Below are 18,420 nucleotides of genomic sequence, written 5' to 3' on the forward strand. Positions count from 1 at the left end.
AAGCAAAGGTTGGAAAAATGGGATTAGATTCAATTCTTAAGAACATTATATGTTATACCAGCACCAGATACAAGATGAACACACTGTTTTTGTCCATAGACAATCCCTAGGTTACAAACCTGTTAACTACAATGCAGGATGCAACCCCATATAGAAGAACCACAGCACCATGTTTGAGTATTTTGTAATGAATAAAGCAAAATAAACAAAACACTTCCACTGGTGTCTTTTATTAAGTAATGCAAAATACAGTACTAGTTATGACACTCCATGCATTTGAGACAATATAAATGCAAGCCTAGAGAAAAATAAGTGACAAAGAAACCCTCAATTAATTTTGAGGTAGTGTACAGGATGGGGAAGTTGAAACACAATGGGACAGACAAACCAAAATATCCATATCACTTTGTGCATTTGTGTCCCCGCCCATGTAGTTTTTTCTTTGAAGTATATTTGTATTAAATACATTAGTGGGCCATTTCATTTCTACTTCATTCAAAAATAGACTTTTTTAAATAACTTCCCTATTCTTGGACATCTTGCACACAACCCACATTTTAAATGACTCTTTTAGGGATTTGAATGGTCCTCGTGATAGGGATTCTTTTTCTCTCACTCTTTCTTTGAAACTCTTTTCCTTCCAAGAGTTTAGGCACATGTGGCCTCATGCACAAAAAAATAAATAAGAAACCTACTTGAGGGGGACAAAATGTGTCACTCAAAGCGCTTGAGAGTACTAAGGACAGTCTAATAAATACTATTTTGTTTATAAAAATATCTCAGGTTATAAAAGTGGGCAAAGGGTTGGTATCCAAGATGGAAAAGTCATCGTGTGAAAAGTGCCATGTAATGTTTTTTTTTGTTTTGTTTCATCAGATTTGGGTTTATAATATTTCTCCCCTTAAAACAGTACCATTGTGAATATGAATATATATTTTATAACCATTCTCTCCCCCCGCTAGAAGCCTACTATATGCTAGAAGTAATCAAAGTCCTCACTGTTGCTTTGTCTCCTTATTGCAACTTTGGAAGATGTTTAATTGAGGAGGGTTCCGTACAATTGTGCTTTTGTGAGGCTGTCTTTCCGACTCAAGCCTGTGCTCCCAGTCCGCTGAAATTGTTGCTGTTTGCTACGAAGGCTTGAATGGCTTCCTTGTTCAATGGAAGACTGGTGGATCTCTGAAGCCTCCATAGAACTCTGGTTGAGGGACTCGGCTGAGCTGTTTGGACTTACATCCACATATTCTCTTTTCAACACCGGGCTGCCATCAATACTTTTGCTACTGCACACCTGAACTGTGATTCTTTCATTCTTTTTGTCTCTTAGTTCTTTTGTTTTGTAGGAAGACAGTTTGTCTTGCTTACAGCTGGCGCTAATGTCAATATTCAGACCACTGTCTGTTGTCAGGAAGCAAGACTCTACGAGTCTGCTTTGACAAATATCGTCTCCCTCTGAGAAACTATCACCTTTGTAACTAGCATAAATAGGACTTGACCGGCTGTCCGCTTTCTTTATGGGACTTCTATAATACTGCTCCGAAAAGCTGCAGGGCGAAAGCCTGCCACTGTTCCTATAAGAATATGCACCAATATCCTCAACGCTCAGCTGCCTCCACCGTCCTGGGAGGTCCTCTTCTGACAGATGGGTATTCCTGCACTCACTGCGCATTTTCTGCGAAGCTAAAGCTTGTTGGGCGGTTATGGCCGAGAAATGATAAGGCTCGCTTGCATAAGGTGACATAGTCCTAGTGAAGGTGGGGGAATTCTCCTCGTCAGCCAATTCCATGTGCTGAATGGATTTAGACTTGGCAAACCTTGGGCTCCCCTGGTGGTCATAACCTGGAGATGGCTTTCGTTCAAACATCTCATCTCGGCTGCTCAGATAGATTGCTTGCTGGGAGGCTGTCAGCGTACTAGCTTGGGCATTCTCCTTCTCCTCAGATGTCACACTGAAGCTGGAGTAGGAGCTTGAAGTAGGGAGAGAGGTAACGTATTCTGGAAAAGCTTCATGGGAAAAGCTGGAGTGGAAGCCATCTTCTTCCACCGTGCTGTCAGTGGAATTCTGGGACCTCAAGAACCCAACGTCTTTCACTTGCATGTCGACACTCTGTCTCCTTTCCCTTCTTCTTTCATCTGGGCAGTAAAGAGCTGTGTCACTACAATAGATGTCAGACTTGTACTGGGGTCTTTGGCTAAGCTTCCCAGAAGAGTCCTGGAAGGCAAGATCTCTGGTTGATGAACCTGACAAGTGTGAAGAAAGACTATTTGGGTCAGGCTTTTCTAAGACTTTAGCAATGACGCAAGTTGGTATGTTGTCAGCAAATGATGTATGACACAGAGGTACTGAGAGGCTGCATCCGTGCTTTTCTAGGTGGATGCTGACACGTTCCTGAAATTCGGATGGCAACTGTAACAAACAGGAAGAGGAAGAAAAAAGATGGATGAGAGGATTGTCAAGCAGAACCTGAGACATACATTATGACCAGAGTTTGGAAAACTACTTTTTGGAACTATAATTGTCAGCTCCACCACCCAGAAAGGTCACTAATGATGTGAAAAAGAATAACCCCTGCAAAACCCAACTGCTGAATTCCTTTTGCTGAAAATATACATCCATTAGCTCATTATGATACCACTGGAGCTTGTAGTCATTACTCTAGCCTCCACTACAAACTTGCAAAATACCCTAAAGGCTGGTTTGGTGAAGGTTTTGAGGTTATGGAGGATGGTGGGAGAGGGACTTCTAGGGGAAACCTGGCTAGTCATAATATAATATCAAGTCATCACATTCAATGCATGATTAGATAATAATTGAGGTGGTTGAGGCTGAGTTCTAAAGTCATTCATGGCCCTTCCCCTAAGGGCCATTTCATACTACACAATGAGAATACTATGGTTAACATTCAAGTTAGTGATTTAAACTCATTTTGGGATTGGGTACAAAGGAACGGTCAGTTGCCTGTGCTCTCCATCCAAAAACTTCCCATCGCCCAGCATCCTGCTAATGTCTTACATCCATGCAAGTGCAGCTTATACACACAAATTTACAGCTTATACACATGTCCCTTACTTGAATGGGAACAAAGGTCTGGTCCCATGTCCATGCGCTCCATTCAAAAACACCCCACTACTCAGCAAATGACAGACTTCAGGTGATGCCCTGCTCTTGTCACTTACCAGTGAGGAGGACAAAGGGGGAGGCAATTCAGATGATGAAGATCTGGTTGCTAGGGGTTCCTGGGGGAAGGAAAAGGCAGATGAATTCTATTTGAGATGGCACTCTCAATTCTTTCCTGCCACCCAGCTGAGCTGAGACCAGCTGCTTCTCCATGATTTGAATTGCCTCCACCATTTATCCCCTCCCCACAGTAAGCCAAAGAGGCAGAGGGTGCTCCTGAGGGTTTACAGATAACGGGCAGTGAGAACGGGACAGTGTGTGTGTAGAGAGGTAGGGCCTTGGTCTATGATTCTGCATACAACCATACCAGTAAGCTGCCTTGAGTCCTAATCTTGGAAAACAGGAGGGGTATTAAATGGATGATAAATAAAAATGATGATGGCTATAGTGAGGATGATGGCAACATTCTATGGAATCCTTGGATTTGCATTTAGTTTTTCAGATAGCGTGGAGCACTTTGAATTCTGTCCAGAAATGGTCCAGTTGTCACACATTATTAAAGTGCATTAGATGTGTGTTCACTGGAAATGTCTTTCACTTCCTTTCATGGCAATCAGGTAACCAATAGCATAAGCTATGACTTCATGCAATATCCACAAAAATGGGATGACAGTCAAGCCTGCTTGTGTTTCCCCAGAGTTATGAAAAATTTATTTTTTAACCCCCAAAGTAGCTTTTCTAATACCATAGTGTTACATCTTAACACATCGTTCAAAAGAAATACCACCATAAGCTTAATGTCAGTTCACTTGGACTTCACCATTGTGCATACAAATATATTCTGTTTTTTTAAAAAAAAATAAGAAAAAGGAATGTGTTCATTTCCAAAGCTGCTGTTGTATGTCAGCCTGTTCAGCCTGTAATTGTGTCTGTTATTCATGTGGATGTTCATGATGGAAATGGTGTTTATGTTGATGTTCATGATGGGAATGGGTTTGGTATTCCAGATGATGGGTCTGGGCTTGAGGTAAGTTCAGAAGAGAGGTCTGAGCTGTCTCAATGCCACATTCCTGGGAGCGACCTTTCACTGCTTTTTTCGGAGCAACTGTCTGAAAATGAAGCTGAGATTGATTTGCCAGGTGCAGGATTTGATGAGGGAGAGGATAGTGAAACCTTGGACAGAAAGCAAAGTTTTAGTAAACAGAGGCAGAACTTTCAGAAGCTGAGGTGATTGGCTGCCTGTCTATAGCAAAAGAAAGATAACAAACCATTCTCTAGTAGGAAAGTCAAGAAGAATGCTTTCCTTTCAGTTTTGGGTTCTGGAAAAGGTTTATAATGATTCATGGGTGAGAGTTGCCTCAGTTGAGGCAATGTTGTTATTTTATCACAGTCTTGCTTCCAAGTGCTTTGAGTTTCATGTACCAAGTTTTTGCCAAGCCTATGTTTTGCCTATGGGATTTTCCTGCTGTTTTGTTTCATGCTTTCAAGTGCCTTGTTTCATGGATCTTGTTTCCCTTTAACACTTATTGACTATTTTGAAAACCGGAAATACACAGAAAGCCACTTTTGTTCAATTCCTGCTGTAGAAAAAGGTCATGTTGTTCTAAAATGGCCTAGGGGGTAAAACCATGACAAAATGCCATCACAAAGCCTTGTTTGTAAGCAATTTTGAAGGGATTTTCTTCCCATCACGGTCTACACCTGGCTTAAACCTTCCTACAAAAAGTTTGACAAAAACCACAGAAAGGTCCTGTCAGGAGACCTACTCTTGATGAAAAACCCTTTTTGTTTAGGAGACATGCACAATCTTCCAAGTCTTTTTTGTTGAACAGATGACCCTGCTCTTGGACAGCCCACTTTTTGATGACCATTTTGAATTATGCTCAGAACTTGCATATTCAATGTATGGTTGCTCTTTCATCATGTTTATGCAATGCTTTTCCGACCACATCTTACTTGTTTCTCTCAATCGTCTTAGTGCCATCTTGTGTACAGTATGGATTAGAAGTCATTAATGGTGTATCTCTTGTCTTATACAGTATTTGTGCTTATAATAACTTTCCACCTCACTTCAAGATATTTAAGAATGAATTTTGGCATTAAATTCATGTGCTTGATGTCAAAGTGTTTTTGCAAGCTAAGAAACGACTGGGTTCCTTCTTTCAACCATTCCCATTTTTTGATCTAACCTGTTGAATTAATGGGAACTGCCTGTACCAAGAAACCTCATGAGGTGCAGTTCATTAGCCTATACATTGATAGATGTAAGGTTCATAGAAGGAACACTGAATATAGAAGAGGAACTAATAGTCCTTAACATACTTACATCAAAGCAAGTCATGTTCCTGTTTTGGCTGAGGAAATTTGGACAAAGCCTTGAAAACCGTGGTGCAGAGCTTTGCAAAGTCATATGTTGGGCTACAAAATATGGCTAAATGGAAAAAAGCCCCACATTGTGGTGACACTTTTATTACGCCAACCAAAAAAAGCACAAACTACATTATGCAAGCTTTCAAAGTTTGCAAGCTTCTTTGCCAGACATGGGTAGTCATTTTAGGAGAAGAAATGGAGGGTCACAGAGCTGCATCTTTCTTGAGATGTTAAAGCTGAGTTGCTGAGAATTTTCTGTGCTGTATGGCCATGTTCCAGAAGCATTCTCTCCTGACATTTTGCCTACATCTATGGCAGGCATCCTCAAAGGTTGCGAGGTCTGTTGGAAACGAGGCAAGCGGGCTTATATATCAGTGGAATGTCCAGGGTGTCTGCTTGAGGCAGGTGTGAATGTTGCAAATGGCCACCTTGATTAACATTTAATGGCATTGCAGCTTCAAAGCCTGGCTGGTTGCTGCCTGGAGGGAATCCTTTGTTGGGAAGTGTTAGCTGGCCCTGATTACTTTTGTCTGGAATTTTCCTGCTTTTTGGGTGTTGCTCTTTATTTACTGTCCTGATTTTAGATTTTTTTTAAAAAAAACTACTAGGCAGATTTGTTCATTTTTATGTTTTCCTCCTTTCTGTTGAAATTGTCCACATGATTGTGGATTTCATTGGCTTCTCTGTGTAGCCTAATATGGTAGTTGTTAGAATGGTCCAGCATTTCTGTGTTCTCAAATAATATGCTGTGTCCAGGTTGGTTCATCAGATGCTCTGCTATGGCTGACTTCTCAGGTTGACTTAATCTGCAGAGCCTTTCATGTTCCTCGATTCGTGTTTGGGCATTGCTACATTTGGTGGTCTCTATGTAGACTTGTCCACAGCTGCATATTATACGGTAGATTCCTGCAGAGGTGGGAGGATCCCTCTTGCCCTTTGCTGAACGTAGCATTTGTTGGATTTTCTTAGTGGATCTGTAAATGGTTTGCATGTTGTGTTTCTTTGACAACACATGTTAAAGCTGAGTTTGAGATGGTGAAGGGTGGAGGTGTGATGCAGGGAGAGTTATGGCCTATACCTTGAAGGGATTGCCTTCGTTTTTAACAATGCAGAAAAAGGTTTGCAGACTTCCATTGTTTGTCTCCCAAGCACCTTGTAGCCAGCAAGGTGTGTGGTCTTTACCTGCATTTTGCACCTTTTGGTTGGTCTAATAAAGATATGATCACAATGTGTTCTTTTGGATTTCTCTGTATTTTGCTTTATGTTCGAAATGACTTCCCCTAGAAGTCTATATTTTGAGCTACAACTCCCTGAATCCTCCAGCCAGCATGGCCATATTAGCTGGGGTATTTGAACAGCTATAGTCCAAAAGAGATGAGTCTCCAAGTTCTGCTCAGATGATTTCATTGATATTGATTGAGAACAAGCGCACCATGTCTCTTTTCTTCTCAGGAATGTTCCTGGAAGTGTCCCTAATCCTATCCAAGTCGATTCACAAAGAAAGAGATACTGAGACTGAGATTCGATTGTCTTAGAGTCCCACACCGCAGGCTGTATCTGTTCAGGGATGAAGAAAAGTACTCATTGAAATGGAAATGGAAGGCGGGAATGAAGGAATCAAGCAGACTGACTGACTGACTGATTTATTTCAGCATGAGCTGTCCTTTTAAAAAGTGCACTCTGAATATTTTCAGAGGCAACTCTCGTTTTATATTTCTTTTCAAAGGCTGAAAGTAATCTGAAAAATCCAATGGTTTAGTATACTTTCAAACTGTCCTGACTTGACTGGACAGTTCCAATTATGATAATTCTCTGCCATCCCACTTTTCAGCTGCTTTTAAAATGTCCCACCACCTGGTTCCTCTTCCCACTTTCCTCCTTTATCCTCAGTTGCTTCAACTGATGCAAGCTGAGTTCAACATGCAAAAGTACTTTGCACTCAGTTGGATCTGCTGGAGAGAAAGGAAAGGGGTCAAAATCCTGCTGTTTCCAGTAGGAACTGCCACAGTTCCTACTTGTAAGTCCTTCCTCTTAAAAACTTTTGGTACCTTGGCCACACTAATGTTGCATAGCAATGTGTTCTGGTTTTCATGTTGAGGGGTGGGTGGGCATGGAAGTATATAACTCTACCTTCTATCCAAACTGAGAAGTAACTTTCCCTGCTTTGCCAAGGAAACAAGCAGAATCCCATGTTTTGTTAAATGTTTGTGACAGATTAATATAGAAGAAGTCTGAGAGTGAAGAAACTGAGAGCCTGGGTGGTTTTTTCCCTTCTTTGGCCTGGTACTTAGAGGTGATGCATTAAATCAAACAGATTTACATAAGCGTAGACTCACTGGTCAACAACTGACTCAATGAGTCTGCTGTAGCTGAGACTAATTAACAGGACTCAGGTCTATTCCATCCTTAAAACAGCCAAGAGTCTTCTTAAGAAGCCATTGAGACTAACAAGTGTAATTTGGTATATGTTTTTGTAGACTTCAGCCTATTTCAGGAGATATGATAAAACAGGTTCTGGCACAAGAAAGCTTATACCAAACATTTTGGAATCTTCAAAGTGTCCTCTTGGTGATTTTGCAACAAGTATCATAGAGTCATAGAGCTGGTAGAGACTGCATGGGCTAACTAGTTCAACCCCCTGCCATGCAGGAAAAGCACAATCAAAGCACCCACGACAGATGGAAATCCAGCCTCGGTTTAAAAGCCTCCAAGTAAGGAGCTTCCATCACACTCCAAGGCAGAGAGTTCCACTGCTGAACAGCTCTTTTGGTCAGGAAGTTCTTCCTAATGTTCAGGTGGAATCTCATTTCCTGTAATTTGAATCCAATTAATTAATTAAATAGTAAAGGTATTCCCCTGACATTAAGTCTAGTCGTGTCCAGCTCTGGGAAGTGGTGCTCATCTCCATTTCTAAGCTGAAGAGCTGGCGTTATCTGTAGACACCTCCAAGGTCATGTGGCCAGCATGAATGCATGGATCACTGTTACCTTCCCGCTGTAGCGGTACCTATTGATCTACTCACATTTGCATGTTTTCAAATTGCTAGTTTGGCAAAAGCTGGGGCTGACAGAGGGAGCTCACGTCGCTTCCTGGATTCAAACCTTTGATCTTTCAGTCAACAAGTTGAGCAGATCAGTGGTTTAACCCACTGTGCCACCGAGGGCTCCGATTAATAATTTTCCTGGCTTTTCCTCAGATGGGACCAAAAGCATGACAACAGCATGAATTGAAAATGGCTACCTCACAATCTTTGAACTGGGATAAATGGCAGCATGCTCTGATATTCCAGTTCAAATCAGATATTGTGGGGTTTTTTTCTGCTTTGATATTCTGTGTTATATGGCTGTGTGGAAGAGCCCTGATATGCTTGAAAAATGATCGCATCTCCTTTGAATTGTGTGCCTTAGTTTTAAAGACATATTTATACAAGAAAGCTTACCCCCAGAATGCCTCATTCCTCCCTAACACAAAAGAGATACCTGGCAGCAAGGAACGAGGACTAGGTTGTTTGCTTGGAAAGACTGTAAAAGGCCAATTTTGATTCCACTCTGGAAAGATATCATAAACATCTTGCTTGAATGGAAAGTCATCTCAGCACTTGGACAATTTCAGAGTGATTGGACAGCATTTAGGATGCTTTATTAGAGTGTAAAAGCACTGAGCTCAGGGGCCACATGTGACTCACACCACTGCTGTACTCCTAGGATCCTTGACTCATTTCAGTCGAGGATCCTTGCCAGAACAAATGTCTCAATGTCTCATGTTAGCCCTGAGGATGCCCTGCTTCTACTGCCCTTAAGGTCTCCTTGCTGTTTTGAGCCACTCACCCTGTCCAGTCCCTTACATTGTTATGGGAAGAGAAGGGTGTTTGGGGAGACAACAGAAAATCCAGAGTTCATAGCAGCCACCTTGGTGAGCTTGAGAAATGTGTTCACATTACCTCTGAAAGCTTATGTGCTCTGTCGTAATTCTTGCTACACTGGAGCAGATGTGCAGCTAAATTGCAATCCTTTCTATAGAGTTCCTGCAAAACAAAACAAAAGAAAACAAAAGAAAACAAGCAAACAAAAAAAAAGCCCACAAAACAAAACAGACAGAAAGACAGATAGAAGAAAGAAGATTGATTCAGAAGCTGGATTACTACAGCCAGAAAATCAAAGTATTATGTGTACGTTATATGCTATCATTTTGTAGAAAAGTACAGAATATGCTCCCTGCTTTATAGTCCTCTGAAGGATCAATTGGTAGAAAGAGACTGAGTCTGGGAACTAGGAATTAGGACATCCTCTAGGAACCTATATAAGACTGTAACTGACCACTTGTTAGTGACATCCTCAAGCATAATTCCACTTTATTGCCAGAGTTTATACTTTTTGGTTACCGTGGTGTTCTGATATTCCCTTCCTCCAAGTCACCTGCTGATTTATAGTGGCCACATGAATTCCATAGGGTTTTCATAGGTAATACCAATTCCTTCCTTTGAAATATATCTCATAGCACTGGCATTCATTGATGATCTCCCATTTAAGTACTAAACAGGACTGACTTTATTTAGATTCCAAGATGTGGTGCCTTTTAGTTTTCAAAATGTGAATGAAAAACAAAACAATATATGTTTCCATGGGAAAATTGAATGTTTGCTGTGTATATGCTGTGCTGAGTCCTCTTTGGGGCAAGAAGGGTGGAATATAAATGCTTTAAATACATACAAAAATAATTGAAAGCAACACTGATTGAAGGTCATTTAAATATATGATTTTTCCATCATAGAAACTATGGACAAACATGGTTCACAGTTTGTTTTCTTTTCTACATAATATGCTTGGTGCTCTTGAAGATTATGAATGGCAACACCTTCATAAACTGGGAATCTACAACAGTGATTCATTCACTGAAGGCAATCTAATATTTCTGAATTGGCTTGAATTATTTTTGTTTCTTGTTTATAAACATCTATTTAGATAGAACAACTCCCACCATCCATTTCTGAAGTCACCAATAGAATTAGGAAAATAGTCCAAATACATCTGAGTCACTTATTCAAATTAGTATTAAGTTCAAGAAAGCGAATTAAGAACTTCATACAGCTAATTATAAAAATGAAAAGGATTTTTTCAGATGATTCAGTTGGCATACCCTCCAACCATCCTGATTTGGCAGAAACCATTTCAATTAATCCTTTGTTATCCCAGTTTTCAGCTTCTTTTAAAATGACCCAGTTTCTTTCTCTTCCCCTACTATATTTTAATGTGCTTTTCGAAAAATCATGCTGCTTGGGCTCGTCCCCATGTAAGCCGCCCCAAGTCCCTTTGGGGAGATGGAGGCGGGGTACAAAAATAAAGTTATTATTATTATTATTATTATTATTATTATTATTATTATTTCCTCTGTGTCATCACCATACTTCTGTTGCTGCCAACTGAGTTCAAAATGCAAAAGTAGTTCGCATTCAAGGAATGCAGACGAGAGTACAGGCAAACCTAAGGCAGGTTAAAAATAAAGTATTATTATTATTATTATTATTATTATTATTATTGGTTTTCCGATTTAGGAGAGTGTTATTAAAAGTAGAAGGGTAGTTACAGAGCAGGCATGGGCAAACTTTCTAACTTGGGGGCCGTGGGCCAGGATGGAGGGGGTTCTCCCTATGTCTCTTCCCTGACCTTTTCTTGCCTTCTTTTCTTTCAGAGGCAGAAAGTCAAGGAAAAATGGGAAGAATTTCGATCCCAAAAAAGTTAGCCTTGGTCAGGATGAGATGTTGGATGGGAGAGAAAAAGTGCATCCATTAGATCCCATATTGCCTACTCCTGATATATAATTCTAGAATCCTAGAACTGGAAGAGATCCGCAAAGGCCATCCAGTCCAACCCCTTGCCATGCAGAAAGGCCCAACCAAAGCACTCCTGATAACCTTTGCGGAAAATCTCTAGAGAAGGAGACTCCACCCCACTCTCCAACAGCTCTTACTCTCAGGAAATTCTTCCTAATCTTTTCAGTCAAATCTCTTTCCCTGCCATTTGAATCAATTTCTCCCTTGTGCCCTGGTCTCTAGAGCAACAGAAAGTCACCCCCCCCCCTCAATGAGACACCCTTTTAAATCTTGAAACATGGTTCTCATGTTCCCTCTCTACCTTTTCTCCCAGCTAAATATCTCCCAGGAGGAAAAGATGAAGGAAAAAGAGAATGAAGGAAGGGAGGAAGAAAAGGATGGATGGAAGGAAGGAAATGGAGGGAGGGAGAAAAGACAAAAAGGAAGAAAGGAAAAAGAGAGAGACAGAGCAGGAGAGAGGAATGAGGGAAGGAAGAAGGAAAGAGAGAAGGAAGGATGGATGGATAGGATGGTGTGAGAGAGGAAGACCTAAGAAAAAGGCCCAAGGGGCTGCATCTGGACGCTGGGCCTGGATTTGCCCATACCTGTTATAGAGTGATACTTTAAGGGAATTGAAAAAAACCCCCAATAAATTAAAATCAAAACGCAAAGAGTGTGAGAGTTACAGATTAGTTCTTTTTGTTATAGGTGTAGGATGCGTTTAATAGGCAAATTGTGTGAGGTTGTAGTGGTTAGGATGATTGTTTTAGATCAGTGGTTCCCAACTTTTTTTGACCAGGGAACACTTTGACCAGGGACTACTTAAACAGGGATCATTTTCCAACATTAGTACCAAAAGGGTTATGAATCTGTTTTTGGTCAACTTTAGATTCGGTTTGGGGTACTGATTTATAAAATTGCACATTGCTGTAGTTTCTGATACAGAACATATGCCATGTTCAGTGACAGGGAAGAAGTGGCAGATGGCATGAAAGAAGTGGAAATAAAATTTAAAAAATAAATCAATAAAGAGGAAGGAGGCTGTTTTAGACTGAGTGGCATTACTTGCTATAGGTTAATGTTTTATATCGAGAAAAACATGTTTGTTTTTCCTGGGGGGGGGGGGATTGTCTTTTTGTTTGGTGTAATTTGTTTCTCTGTACATATCTTTGTTTGTATGGTTGTTGTAAGTTTGTTTCTTTGAATAAAAAACACTTTTTGACAGCATGTGCTAAGGGGTGCTGCATTGTTTTACACCAGGGGTATTAAACCCATTTTCACTGAGAGTCACACCAAGCTTATGGTTGTCTTCAAAGGGCTGGTTGTAATGCTAAGACTATATAAAGATAAATATAGTTTTCTGGCATTGAAAGCCTTGCATGACATATAAAATGATGTAGCGGGCCGGATTCAACCCAGGCCTTCTGTTTGACATGTGAGTTTTAGGTTTATTGGCTTTTAATAGGTTTTTATTTATTTTTATTGATTGTATTTTAACTGAATTGTTTTAATTTTAACCTGTGTAATTCTACCTTAGTATTTACTTTTTAACATGTTTTTAATTGTATTACTTTTTAAGTTATAAACTGCTTTGGACCCCAGTCTTAGGTAAAAATGTGGAATAATAATAATAATAATAATAATAATAGGATCCTCTGCATTATTGGACACAGGATCCCTCCCCCCGTTAAGAAAACACATCCTCAGATGCACTTTTGATTCTCTCCTTGGGCATTTTCCATAGTCTCTGGAGAGCCTTGGGACCAACACGCTGGCCTCTAGAAGTCTAGAAAGCCTTTTTGAATAGTGGGGTTCATGGAGGAACAGGGTCAGTATTCAGAAGGAAAGAGAAGATGGGGAATATTCTTTTCTTAACTGGAACTATCTAAGGATTCAACCTTGTCATCTCCCAGCAAGTTTCCTGCTCTCCACTAGGGATGCAATTCTTCACTGAGTTTCTTCCTGGAGAAAACAATGAGTAATTGTAGCAATATTCTTCCTACAGGAAGAAAATTCTTTGAAAAATACGCAGTTTTTGAAGCCTATTTACAATTCTGGATTTATTCTATACAAAATTCACACACCGTATTTTCTGCATAGAAATACTATTATATACATCCACAAGTGAATTGTACACCAAACAAGTCTCTAGTTACAGCATTTCTTGTGCAGGAAATGCAATTTCCATGAAGCAAATAATATTTTATATTGTATTCTTGAAGGCTTTCATGGCCGGAATCACTGGGTTGTTGTAGGTTTTTGCGGGTTATATGGCCATGTTCTAGAAGCATTTTCAGAGGCAGTGAGGATGCTTGCCATAGATGCAGGTGAAACGTCAAGAGAAAATGCCTCTAGAACATGGCCATATAACCCGGAAAAAACTACAACAAGCCAAAATTTTATTTTATTTTTTCTGTGCAAAGAAACCATGTGTGAATTTTGCACACAATAAGAATTGGTGAAAATTCTAATCAGTTCAAGATTTTTTTTCAGGAGTTTTCAACTCTCAAATTATGTGGTTTTAATATCATTTATCAAATATGTTTCCATCCCTGCTCTCTACCCCACAGTGGAGAGTGGAATTTAGAGACTAACAAATGCTTTAAGATATATGCCTTTAAGAATTATAATCCGCTCAAAAATATCTTCAAGGCATTGTAAGACTCTTACTGTTTTTGCAGCAGTGATGGTTTCTGAAAAATGGAAGTGAAGTTACCCTAGGATCTTAGCTAATGTGCCAAGGAGATGACAAACAGAAATCAAGAAAAGCTTCTAGGCAAATGCTAAACATGCTCCATCTGCCCCTCAAAGGACAGGTTGACACTGTTTACCACAACAAGTAGAGCTACTGGGAGTCAATCTTGAATAACAACAAAACTAATTATTTTGACTTGATATGCCTGTGGCAGATGTGCTCTTCTTGCTCAAATGCTGTTATTTATCATTGCTACCAACAATACCTTTAGGCGTGAACTATGCCTGTAATTAACACTTTGGTAATGCCTTCAAAATGTAACTTGGGGACAATTTAGCCTTGCAGCCTGTCTTTGGTTGTCACTAAAAAAGATTACTGTATTTCCTGTGTGGTCTTCAACATAAATATCAGCAGACCTTGGAGAAAATCCTTATTTGAACCACAACTACCAGAATCCATACTATCTCTATGGGATTCTAGGAGTTGTGGCCTTGGATCATCTAAAAAGTTTAGAATGGTGCATGTGGCTAGATCATAAAATATTTATTTATTTATTTATTTACTATATTTGTATCCTGCTCTTCTCAGCCTGCAGGGGACTCAAGGCCATTGAGTAAATAATGGCAAATTATATCAAATATGCACCAGGGAAAACAGAACAAATTAAGTGCATTTTCCAATGCTGTAGGGTGTTGCCCATATGGTAGATTAGATTTATGAAAAAATAAGGTAGTCGAAGAAGAAATCTAATACTGTAGTAATTAGAGATGGTCAAATTGACTAGGCTTATACAATCACCAGATTTTTCTAAATTTGAAGAAGAGCGACAGCCTTTCATTGACTATTTAAAAGAAGAAAATGAAAATACAGTAGAGCCTCGCTTATCCAACCTTCACTCATCCTACGTTCTATATTATCAAATGCAGTCTGCCTCTTGCCCGTATCCACAGCTGTTTCAATACATTGCGATGTTTTGGTGCTAAATTCATAAATACAGTAATTACTACATAATATTACTGTGTACTGAACTGCTTTTTCTGTTGATTTGTTGCAAAACATAATGTTTTTGTGCTTAATTTGTAAAATCATCATGTAATTTGAAATTTAATAGTATTTTACTTAATCCCTCTTTATAATCCAACATTTTCGCTTATCCAATGTTCTGCCAGCCCGTTTATGTTGGATAAGTGAGACTCTACTGTATTGGGTTTTCTATAGCACCATGGGAAAATTAGTAGTACAGGGATGTAGGAATAACAAGAAAAGAAAATAATAATAGAGAAATCAGTGACAAGAATGACAGAATCCCCAATGGTATCCAAGGGATCCCGGAAAGTTGATCTACCAGAGATAAGAAGTTTTTTATGACAAAAAGAATAAGGTAGGAAGTGGTAGTTAGGGCTTTATACTTTCCACTTCTCAAAATTTCTATCTCATCTGTGTCAAAACACTCTATAGCAACTTTTCTATCCTGTTTTAGATTAGAAATGGGAAAAGCCGATATATATCTCCATCTATGTATAACTGTCTGTCTTGTTTGTGTATAAAACAGCATTGAATGTCTGCTGCACATGTATGTTCTGTGATCTGCCCTGAGTCCCCTTCAGGGTGAGAAGGGCAGAATATAAATATTGTAAATAAATAAATAAATGTTCTTTTGCTATATTTCTCAACAAAAATGTAAGATGTTAAAAATGCCCCCATTCAATATCCACTCTTGCATCCCTCCCCATTTCTCAAATATTTGTAATGAAAATTATATATAAGAAAGAGAGGATAATTTATTGGACATTATGCTGAGCTCTATTTTTAAACATTTCCTTTGAAGGAGGTCCTCCTAGTTTTCATGGCATCAGCATATTTTTGGAGCTGCAGCCTTCTTTCCATTTTTCAGATAATGATTCAATTATAATGAAAACAATTTGCTGTCAAAAGAATTTGTTATAAACATAGGACGCATACAGTAAAAACTGCTAGGAACTTGGCAGAATGAATGTTCCCTATATTCTTACAGAAGAACAAGATGAAGCATCTCAGAGTAGCCACTGGTGCACAGAAGTGGAACAGTTCAAAACTGAGCAATTAATAAAATGGAAGGGCACGGCAGCTACTGGCATTGCATTGTTTCAGATCCAGCAATCCATAATTTCATAGCTATATTTTCCATACATGATCATGACAAATAGCCACTGTTGAAAGTACTTACATTATCTTCTGACAATTTATCAATTGTCACCTTGGCTTCTATCAAATGGTTATTGAGGGCTATTATTTCGTGGCTTAAAGCTCTTTTTTCTTCTTCGTAATGTTGACCCTGTGTACAAAAACAATTCAGTCAACATTTTTTACCCATACAAAACATACTGCTGTGTTGTTTTCAAAGCCAAAGATAAATTGTGTGCAGCGCTTTTCTTCCCTTGCCTATATTTCTTTTCCTGCATGACGTCCCCGTTCTTACTAAAGAGCACATGGTGAAAACAGAAAGCCTGAAGTTCAAAAAATGACACACGGCTTGGAGAATTGTCCTCTATAGCTGCAACCTGAATCCAATGCTGGACATGTGAGATTGTAAAACATGTTTACATTTACTTAATTTAAATTAAACATGCAGTCCTGTAGTTACGAACAAGGTTCTGTAGGTTCGTATAGGGAAAGGTTAACACACCTGTGGTGTTTGTTTTGCTGTCTGTGCCCATTCAGAAGATAATGCCTCTGTGATAATTGGATTTTGAAAAAAAAAATGGCTTGTTGTGGAAGCAAGGATTGGTGATAAAGCTTCAGTGGAGACATCTTTTCCCTACGATTATTCTTTCAGGACTGAATTTCCCTTCCAAAGGGTAGATTTCTTACACTTCCTGTTGTATCACCCCTGTTTTTAACTATGAGTAAGTTGGATGCTTGTAAATTAGGGGCTGCCTGTATTTAGTTTTCCTTCTTTATTCCAGAGGTTGGGTGGTCTGTGAAACTTTAGTTGTGGATTATCTATATCAACATGGAGTAGGTTCTGATGAACGCTACCATTTTATGTTTATACTAGCTGTACCCGCCACGTGTTCCTGTGGCCAACCTTCCCTCCCTCTTTCTCTCCTTCTCTCCCTTTTCTTCTTTATTCCCTTTTTTTCTTTCCTTCTCTCCTTCCTTCTTTTTTCCCTCTATTCTTCCTTCCCCCCTTTTTTCGTTTTTTCTCTCTTTCTCCCTTTTCTTCCTTCTCTACTTATTCTTGGACTGCAACTCCCAGCAGTCATCCTGATCTACCTAACTACCTCTATCTAATCTATCTATCTGGAGGACTGCTGGGAGTTGCAGTCCAGGAATAGGAAATTGGAAATATGCAGGGATTGGGATGCTCTCAAAGAAATCCAAGGAGAAGAAATCTTGCATCTTGGAAGCAATGCACTTGGATCATCCTCCTCTCCTTAAGAGCCTGTTCTAGGGGATGCTGGGAGCTGTAGCCTGGAAGAGAGTGTGGATATGCGATTGTGTGTTTTGCTTGACATGAGAGTCATTTTTACGCATGCACTGTAGCATCCTTTTGCTTTTTTGGCTTTTTAAGTCCCTTCTGCTGTGTTTTTCAGTGCTTTACGTTCATATGTGCTGTGGAATCAAAACATGTATTTTGTGTTCTGACTCATCCTAACAAATTTTCCAGAATTGCTTTTTTCAGATTTCTTCAAGCTGGGTTGAAGAAAAAAGAAAATGGCCAAGGGGTTCATGCAAAATGCAGCAAAGGCCAAGTTCCGACTCTTTGATATAGTCAAAGCTGAATAGCAAAAAGAAATGTATCTGCTGTGATATTCTTTTGCAAGCAGTACAACAAGTACAGCAATAAGTATTGACACCAACACCATTCACCTCTTTTCTTTGAAGAAAAAAAACTTCTCATAGCTGAATTCCTGCAGGCATCTTCAGTACACATAACTCAGAGTTATGTGTGTACAATCTTTTCTTTGGGAGTGGGGAGCATGGAGGACCCTGCACAAGGAACAATTCACTAGCTTCATCTAGCCTATCATCCAAATACATCCCTCCCAGGCATCTTTCAAGTCCTGGGATTATTGCCCTGGTTGGTTGTTTTCCAGGAAGGAAAGAGCCAACCAAGTAGCATAGGTCTTGAGAAAAGGAATGTGGACACAATTCCAGATCTCCAGCAACCTGTGATGCCATCATCTCCAGAACCTGAAAGCTGCCTTTCCGGGGTTGGAGTATCATGGAGTTGCATGGATTCTGATGCAAAATTAATGCAAGAGACCATAAGAACTTTGTTATTATAGTAGACTCTCAATTAATTGCTTGAGAGTTACTATTAAAAATAGGCCTAATACAGGCATGGGCAATGTGGTTCTTTTCCCCTTTCACAGGGATTTTTCCTGCCTGGCCTTCCTCAGATTAGTTCATCATGCTGTCACAATTTATTTATTTAAAATATAT

The 18,420-nt window shown here is 39.5% G+C and overlaps 1 protein-coding gene across 6 annotated transcripts in view; it reads right to left on the reverse strand.

The window, feature by feature from the left end:
* Window positions 1-214: 214 nt before the first annotated feature.
* BEGAIN (brain enriched guanylate kinase associated) overlaps window positions 215-18,420 on the reverse strand; it is a 303,147-nt gene continuing 284,941 nt past the window's right edge. For 5 of the 6 annotated variants that reach the window (XM_060755324.2, XM_060755286.2, XM_060755307.2 and 2 more), the window contains 4 exons: window positions 16,199-16,306; window positions 9,429-9,512; window positions 3,178-3,237; window positions 215-2,407 (listed from right to left, as the gene is read on the reverse strand). In XM_060755324.2, the coding sequence (XP_060611307.1) occupies window positions 1,037-2,407; window positions 3,178-3,237; window positions 9,429-9,512; window positions 16,199-16,306 (1,623 nt within the window). In that variant the 3' untranslated portion in view covers window positions 215-1,036. The remainder of the gene's footprint in view (window positions 2,408-3,177; window positions 3,238-9,428; window positions 9,513-16,198; window positions 16,307-18,420) is intronic. The other variant, XM_060755298.2, reaches the window with a different exon arrangement.

Source organism: Anolis sagrei, chromosome 1, assembly GCF_037176765.1.
Source record: "Anolis sagrei isolate rAnoSag1 chromosome 1, rAnoSag1.mat, whole genome shotgun sequence".
NCBI classification, from domain to species: Eukaryota; Metazoa; Chordata; class Lepidosauria; order Squamata; family Dactyloidae; genus Anolis; species Anolis sagrei.